At 45.4% G+C, this 9,093-nt stretch overlaps 1 protein-coding gene across 1 annotated transcript; it reads left to right on the top strand.

Moving 5' to 3' along the window:
* The first annotated feature begins 1,504 nt into the window (after positions 1 to 1,504).
* LOC120942762 (tigger transposable element-derived protein 1-like) lies at positions 1,505 to 3,127 on the top strand. The gene has a single exon (XM_040355692.1). It carries the CDS (start codon positions 1,505 to 1,507, stop codon positions 3,125 to 3,127), a length of 1,623 nt encoding a protein of 540 aa, XP_040211626.1.
* The last annotated feature ends 5,966 nt before the right edge of the window (positions 3,128 to 9,093 follow it).

Here is a 9,093-nt window from a genome sequence, read left to right as displayed (position 1 = left end):
GGGGGGTGGGGGTGCTGCCGCCTGAAATTGAGAAGCGTGGGGGCTGCCGCAAATTGAGAAGCGGGGGGGGGCCTTTACAAAAAAAATAAGAAATAAAGAAGAAAACAAATATATATAAATATATGTAGCCATCCGGGGCCCTGGGGACCTCTGGGCCTTTTAATAAAAATAAAAAATAAACCTCTGGGCCCTTTAATAATAAAAAAAAAAACATTTATAAAAAATACATAAAAAAAGGGAGGTTGCCAAACCCGGGGGCCCTGGGGACCTCTGGGCCCCTGGGAACCTCTGGGCCTTTTAATAAAAAATAAACAAAAATAAAAAAAATAAAATAAAAAAAGGGGGGGTTGCCACATGGGGCCCTGGGGACATCTGAGCCCTTTAATAAAAAAAAAAATATATATATATATATATATATATATATATATATATATATATATATATATATATATATAAAAAATGTAATTTTTTTAATAAAAAAATAAAAAAGGTGGGTTGCCATCCGGGGGCCCTGGAGACCCCTGGGCCCTTTAATAATAATAAAAAAAATATATATACAGTGATACCTCGGTTCACGAACGCTTCTGTTCACGAACAACTCGGTTCACGAACAGAAAAGTTCATATAAATATGCTCCGGTTCACGAACTCCGCCTCGGTTCACGAACAGGAGCCGCGGCCATTTTAATGCTATTTCCAGGCTGTCACATGGTCGTGACTTCCTGTAGGAAGATCGTGGAGAGAAGAAGACACACAGAAAGAAGTGTACTGCGAGTACTGTGCATACATTTCAAGGTATTTTTTGATTTTTGGTGTGCTTTTTAGCACATACAGTACTGTACTGTACTACAGTACTGTTCTTGCTGTTCTTGCTGTATTGTACAGTTCACTGGACACCCAATATGGCTCCCAAGAAGCATAGTGGAAAGAATAAAGTGCAGAGCAGCAATGAAGGTGACAAGAACAGCAATGCAGGTGACAATGTGCAAAGGGGAAATGCAAGTGACAATGTGCAAAGGGGAAATGCAAGTGACAATGTGCAAAGGGGAAATGCAAGTGACAATGTGCAAAGGGGAAATGCAGGTGACAAGAATGTGCAGCGCAATATGGCTCCCAAGAAGCATAGTGGAAAGACGAAAGTGCAGAGCAGCAATGAAGGTGACAAGAACAGCAATGCAGGTGACAATGTGCAAAGTGGAAATGCAAGTGACAATGTGCAAAGTGGAAATGCAAGTGACAATGTGCAAAGTGGAAATGCAAGTGACAATGTGCAAAGTGGAAATGCAAGTGACAATGTGCAAAGTGGAAATGCAAGTGACAATGTGCAAAGGGGAAATGCAGGTGACAAGAATGTGCAGCGCAAGCATGGGGGCAAAAAGAAAGTGCAGAGCAGTAGTAAAGGTGACAGCAAGGTTGTGAAGAAAATAACCATTGAGCTGAAGAAGGAAATTATAGAAAAGCATGACCGTGGTATTCGTGTGACTGATCTGGCCTCGGAGTACAAGATGGCAAAGTCAACAATCTCGACTATTCTGAAAAACAAAGCCGCCATCAAAGGAGCTGATGTTGCAAAAGGAGTAACAATGTTAACCAAGCAGAGGACGCAAGTGCTGGAAGAGGTGGAAAAACTTTTGCTTGTGTGGTTGAATGAGAAACAGCTGGCAGGTGATAGCGTTAGTGAAGCTATGATCTGTGAGAAAGCCAGGAAATTGCACAGTGATTTACTGCAAAGAAGCCCCTCTACAACTGCAGCAAGTGACGAATTTAAAGCCAGTAGGGGGTGGTTTGAAAAATTCCGCAGGAGAAGTGGCATCCACAGTGTGATTAGACATGGTGAGGCTTCCAGTTCTGACAAGGCCGCAGCAGAAGCCTACAAGTTAGACTTTGCGGAATTCATGAAGACAGAAGGATACGTCCCTCAACAAGTGTTCAACTGTGATGAAACAGGGCTCTTCTGGAAAAAAATGCCGAACAGAACCTATATCACGCAGGAGGAAAAGGCACTACCAGGGCACAAGCCCATGAAGGACAGATTGACCCTTTTGCTGTGTGCCAACGCAAGCGCCGATCTGAAAATTAAACCACTACTGGTGTACCATTCTCAGACCCCTCGTGCATTTAGGGAACAAAATGTGAACAAGGCCAGACTGCCCGTCATGTGGAGAGCCAATGCCAAAGCTTGGGTCACAAGGCAATTGTTTATGGAATGGCTGCACGAGGTGTTTGCACCCACCGTCAGAAAATATCTTTCTGATAACCAGCTGCCTGAAAGGTGCCTTCTTCTGATGGACAATGCCCCGGCACACCCTCCAGCCTTGGTGGATGATATGGATGCTGAGTATGACTTCATCAAGGTAAAGTTCCTCCCCCCCAACACAACACCACTTCTGCAGCCTATGGACCAGCAAGTCATCTGCAACTTCAAGAAGCTGTACACAAAGGCGCTCTTCACTAGGTGTTTTAATGTCACTGAAGAGACATCCTTGACTTTGAAAGACTTCTGGAAGAAACATTTCAATGTTGCCCACTGCATTAACCTCATTGACAAAGCCTGGGAAGAGGTCACTCCCCGAACCCTAAATTCAGCCTGGAGGAAACTGTGGCCAGAATGTGTCGCTGAACGTGAACATGACATTGAAGTGCCTGATGCTGAGGTAGTGGAGGAAATTGTGTCCATGGGCAAGAGTATGGGTCTGGACGTTGATGGTGCTGATGTGGAAGAGCTTGTTGAGGAACATAGGGAGGAGCTGACCACGGAAGAACTTTCTGAACTCCACAGTGAGCAGCAGAAGGCACTTCTTGAGGAGCATTCCACTGAGGAAGAGGAAGAAAGGGAGGAGGTTAGCAGTGATGCCATAAAATCCATTATGCAAAAATGGAATGAGTGCCATGATTTTTTTGAAAAGCACCACCCCAACATAACTGTCGTGAACAGAGTGTTAAATCTCATGAATGATAATGTGGTCTCTCATTTCCGGAGGGTTATGCAGCGCAGGAAGAGACAAGTGACATTGGACAGATTTTTCAGCAAAACTGAGCCTGCAGCTAGGAGACAAAGGAGAGAGGAAACCCCTGAAGGAGATCCCCCTGATGTCCTTATGGAGGGGGACTCTCCCTCCAAACAATAACTGCCTCCCACCTGCCTCCCACCTGCCTTCCTCCATGCCAGAAGTCATCACAAGCAAGGTTAGTGTCCTCTCTTTATACATTACTATACTGTACTAATGTGTATTGTAATTTTTGTGCTTCAAAAACCCCCAAAAAAAGGTCAGCACGGATTAACCGGATTTACATTGAACCCTATGGGAAAATGTGCCTCGGTTCGCGACCAATTCGGTTCGCGACCAGAGTCAGTTCACGAATTAAGTTCGTGAACCGAGGTATCACTGTATATATATATATATATATATATATATATATAAAAATAAATATATAATTTTTTTTTTTTTTTTACAAAAAATAAATAAAAAAAAGGGGGGTTGCCGTCCGGGGCCCTGGAGACCCCTGGGCCCTTTAATAATAATAATAAAAAATATATATATATATATATATATATATATATATATATTATATTATATATATAAAAATTAAAAATATATAAAAAAAACATTTTTTTACAAAAAATAAATAAAAAAAGGGGGGGTTGCCCTCCGGGGCCCTGGGGGCCTCCGGGCCCCTGGGGACCTCCGGACCCCTTTTTTTAAAGGGGGCCCCCTATTGGGTGGGGCCCCTGGGCTTGAGCCCAGTCAAGGCCAATGGTAAGTCCGGCCCTGCCCGGCGGACATCGCGGCCGCCAGGTACACGCATCGGGTCTTCGGCGATGCGTCGGGACACTTTTTACCCGCCGCGCGCCACCCAGTGGCGCGCGCGGGTAATGCACATAAAGGCCGTTTTTAAACGGCCACTTGGCACTTGAGAGCCGCGCTGCGGACGTATTTCGTCTATAGCGCGGATCTCAAGTGGTTAATGTCGTTTTTTAAAATTTTGTTTTTCGGGTTGTAAAAAATGATCGTGTGTGGGCTAAAATTACGTTTTGGGAGCGCTCGTTCTGGTAAAACTACCATTCATAATGGAGTAAGCACATTCATCACGCTGTAACAGGCAAAAAAGCGCGAATCGTCTTTTACTAACACGAAATCAGCTAAAAGCAGCCCAAAGGCGAATAGAACTTCCCCATCAATGTCCTGTCGTACGTGTTGTACGTCACCGCACTTGGTTCATCATTTTTCAAAAACGATGGTGTGTGGGCAACGTCGTTTTTAATGATGAAGTTGGAAAAACTTCTAGGTAGATTCACATACATTGGCCTAACTTTAGGGCGGCCTAGCCTTTTTAGGCTACACCGCCGTAAATTAGTTAGGCTAGTAGTGATTCACAAACCACCTACCTGCTAATCTACGGCGGTGTAGCCTAAAACGAGCGGGCGTAAGGGCGCCTAATTCAAATGACTTGGAGGGGGGCATGTTGTATGGAAATGAGGCTTGACCTCACGTTTTTTTACGTTTTTTGACACTGCGCATGCGCCGGGCGACTACATTTTCCAGTGCGCATTGCGGCTAAGTAGGCCGTACGGGCCTATTGATTTCGACGTGTACGTAAACGGCGTAAATCCCGATTCGCGGACGACTTACGCAAACGATGTAAAAAATTCGAACCTCGCGGCGGGAACGGCAGCCATACTTAACATTGTTATTCCACCTCATAGGTGGAATAATTTTAGGAAGCCTATCCCTTACGGAAACGACGTAATGCGACGGTGTAGGCCTGGCGTACGTTCGTGAATCGGCGTATCCCCTCATTTACATAATCTACGCCGGCCGCAATGGAAGCGCCATCTAGCGGACAACAGAAACATTGCAAGCTAAGATAGAACGGCGCAAGCCGGCCTATCTTAGCTTTGTTTAAGTGTATCTCTGTTCGAGAATACACTTAAACAAACGCCGGCGTAGATTCAGAGTTAGGTCGGCTTATCTACTGATAAGCCGGCCTAACTCTTTGTGAATCTACCTATTCGTTTTTTTGGACATGCTGAAAAAAATCATTTTTTTTCGTGCCGAAAAATGACCGTGTGTAAGCGGCATTAGGGTCTAAAAATCATATTCTTCACACCACTAAGAAGGTGTTTCAATTGCACGTCCTACCCTGGTTACAAGGAGACAAGAAGCGAAGAGAACAATAGAATTGTCCCTCTTTTAAAACTTAATCCCTCTGACCAACTAATATAGAGCTGATCCATCTTTCGCCAATGATTAATAATGGGCAAACAGTGAGGTGAAAATGTGTGGGTCAGCACTTGTTAAGTCAAATGTAATATAGATTGCTGAAGGTACATGTTGGCAGCCCTGAGTATCTCCAGTTTATTAATGGTTCTAGGTTTTTTCCATTGGTTGGATGACAAGTTTATTTGACCTATTAATGGGCCAAGAAGAGGGGGGCTGGATAAATCATTGGGTAAAGCGGAAAACCCTTGAAAGGAAATATCACTTTTGACCCCAAAGGTTTCTCCAGTATCACAGCAGTTTTACACATTTACTGCTTGCTGGCAGTGGGAATACATTGCTCATAGAACATCAATACCTGTGTGTGACTATATTACTAGTTAGTTACTGAGAAATGCTGTGCGAGGCATTATGCTGAGAGTTAGTATTGATCCATCAACTAGATGACTGATGGCAAAGACAAATCTGTTACTGATAAGAGCTCTATCTAGTCAGCCATCTGGTGATAATATGAGGTTCCTCTGCCCCTCCGAGAATCATTTATAGAAGTGTCTTAAAAGGAAGGTATAGTCTTTTAAGATATGCACATGCATCAGTATTGATGTTATTCATTTGTAGCACCCCCCTGTCCTCTTCCCCAAAAGCAGGCAAGTAACCGGGGATGGGGTGCGGCGATTCACTGAGGGAGACACACGTAAAGTTCTTTGAACAAGGTAACGTTTATTACAGAGAGGCGGTAGTAGTAACAGTCTTTACAATCAAACAGCAAATGGTTCCTCTCCAGGCATGGCGGCACAGATATGCAGTACAGATACTGTAGTTCTAAGCAATGTGGCATTCTGAGTATCACAGGCACTTCCCACTTAATGGTACATTATATACCCCAGCACACAATGCTTATTGGAAGAGGCTGGAAACACATTACCCGTAGCAGCTGGGAGTCTTTCATCCGACCAAGGTTACCATTGCAGGACTCCGTAGGACCCTAAACTATCCCTCACAGGCCGGAACACTCTCCCTGGCTTCTCCTCTCTCTCCCTCACAAGCAGGGTCTCTGTCCCTATCTACATCCACTTGTGTTCTGCCTAAAAACTTGCCTGAGCTTTACTATAAAAAGAAACCACCCAAAATTGGTCGCCCCAAATCTCTCGAGATCTTGTGCGGCCTATCAGAACACAGGGCTCCTCCAAAATGGTGTTGGAGACACTCTAGAGGCAGAAGTGTTAAACATAAATACATACAAAAACATAACAATTCGACTGCAGTATGAACACATATGATTACTTTACCACTTGCTCTTGCAGCACTAGACTGCCCTATCACTGACAGCTGCTTACATACAGAGTGCTTTACTTCAAGGGACATGGAGGGCCAGCATTTCCAGAGTCCACAGATAAAATTCTGTCTTTTAAGAGGTTTTATTTCCCATCACTTATAGAGGGAGGGCTAGGGTCTCAAATAATGCTTACAGACTTTCCAGATCCATGTCCAGCTGCACAGTATAAAGAGCCTTTAAACCAACCCAGTGCAGCGCTACCCCTATAGGAGCCGCTAGTTGAGATGGGTCCTCTGATGCTGACCTTGACCTTCTCAAGATCCTCAGCCTTCTTGACCCACCTGGCTGAGTATACTAACACTAGGTATCCAACAGCCAACACCCAACAGTAATGTTATTTTAAAGAAATAGAAACAGGTTATAGCCCTAACATAGATCACTCCAGCATCACCTCCTCAGGCTACCACAAGAAGGAAGAGACAGCTTACATTGTCTGCCACCACAAATATTTATATCCTCCACTAGCATGCATCAATGGTAATAAACCTCCTACTGGTTGGCTGGAGAAAATATAGTCATAACTCAGCTTCTCTGTGGGATCTCATTCTATTGCCAGAGGTACCAGTGACATCTACTAGCAGCAGAGAGAAATCACAGCTCCACTGAGTTTAGGGAAAGACTAAGGGCCAGATTCTCAGAGGAGATACGACGGCGTATCTCCAGATACGCCGTCGTATCTCTGAGTCCGGCCGGTCGTATTTATGCGCCTGATTCTTAGAATCAGTTACGCATAGATATCTATTAGATCCGACAGGCGTAAGTCTCTTACGCCGTCGGATCGTAACTGCATATTTACGCTGGACGCTAGGGGTGTGTACGCTGATTAACGCGTCGAACTATGTAAATCAGCTAGATAAGCGAATTCACGAACGTACGCCCGGCCGACGCAGTACAGTTACGCCGTTTACGTCAGGCTTTTCCCGGCGTACAGTTACCCCTGCTATATGGTGGCGTAAGTGCGGCGTACCAATGTTAAGTATGGCCATCGTTCCCGCGTCGCAATTTGAAAAAGTTACGTTGTTTGCGTAAGTCGTCCGTGAATGGGGCTGGACGTCATTTACGTTCACGTCGAAACCAATGACGTCCTTGCGGCGTACTTTGGAGCAATGCACACTGGGAAATTCCACGGACGGCGCATGCGCCGTTCGGGAAAAACTTCAATCACGTTGGGTCAAGCCTGATTTACATAACACACGCCCACCTCTTCACAATTTGAATTAGGTGGGCTTACGCCGGCCTATTTACGCTATGCCACCGCAACTTTTTTTTGAGAATACGGCACTTTCCTGTAAAAGTTGCGGAGGCGTAACGTAAATAGGATATGTTATGCCCGCACAAAGTTACGCCAATCTACGTGAATCTACCCCTCAGTGAAAAAATAAACTACAAATCCCCCCTGGGCTGTCTACTACTACCAAACATGGCTACATTTAGTTTAGAACAGGGACTACTACCCTGTGTGTATATGTTTATATTATAATTATTTGTTTCTGTCTATGTTGCTTTCAGACATGTAAAACCAGGGCTTTTTTTCGTGGGGGAACGCAGTTCCAGCACCTCCAGCCCTGAATGTATTTTATAGCAAGGAGTGCTGGGGTGTGCTAGAGGGTCCATTGATGCTGGCTGCTGGGGGATCTATTGTCGCTGGTGGGGATCTATTTTTTTATGGGGGTCTATTGTTCCTGGGTAGGTCTATTGTTGATGGTGGGGGGGGGGGGGTCTTATGTTGCTGGAAAGCAGTGGCAGACAGTACTCAATATTTTGGGGGTGGCCGGCAAACAAACAAACCTGGTCCTCCACTCACACCGCCAACACATAGCCCCCCCGCAGGAGACTGACGGGAAGGCAGGGGTTTTGAGGCCTTGCCGTGAGGAGGAAGATGACATGGATCCGGGCCTGCTGCTCCTCGCTCCAGGAATATCCAGGAATAGCTGGGGCTTCTCCTCCCGGCCGGGAAGGATGCTCTGCACCCGAGCCCACCCTTTTTTGATGCCAATTAAAGCCTTCAGGCTCTAATTATGTGCTTTAAAAAAATCCCATTGAAATTCATGTGTCCGGCGCCTCCTATGTAGATTAGGGGGGCAGGGTGCATGGATAAGGGGGGGGCGGTGCCCATGTGCTCCTTATGAATGGGCCGCCACTGATGGGAAGGATTTACTTTTGAGTGAGAGGTCGCTGGCTGCTGGAGGATCTATTGACGCTGGCTGCTAAAAGATTTGTTGTTGCTGTGGTGGTATTTTGTTGCGAGGGGGTCCATTGTTACTGGGAGCAGGTCTGCTGTTGTGTGGGAGATCTATTGTTGCTGGGGAGTCTACTGTTGCTGGGGTGGGTTCTATCAAATTCCATACAAATTACTTAGTAGCACAAAATGAAACTTGGTTATGAATTCTTTAAAAGGGGAGATAGGGGGAAGTGGGTAGGGGGTGGAGCCAGGAGACAGTGCTCAGAGGATGATAGGGGGGCAAAGATGAAGGGCGATTTAGAAGGGGAGAGTTCCTGCGCCTATTCTCTGAGAAAAAGCCCTGTGTAAAACTGCCGT

The sequence above is a fragment of the Rana temporaria genome, chromosome 1 (genome assembly GCF_905171775.1).
Source record: "Rana temporaria chromosome 1, aRanTem1.1, whole genome shotgun sequence".
NCBI lineage: Eukaryota > Metazoa > Chordata > Amphibia > Anura > Ranidae > Rana > Rana temporaria.
The sequence above is the reverse complement of the archived record's forward strand: the minus strand, read 5'-3'. Positions and strand labels throughout refer to the sequence as shown.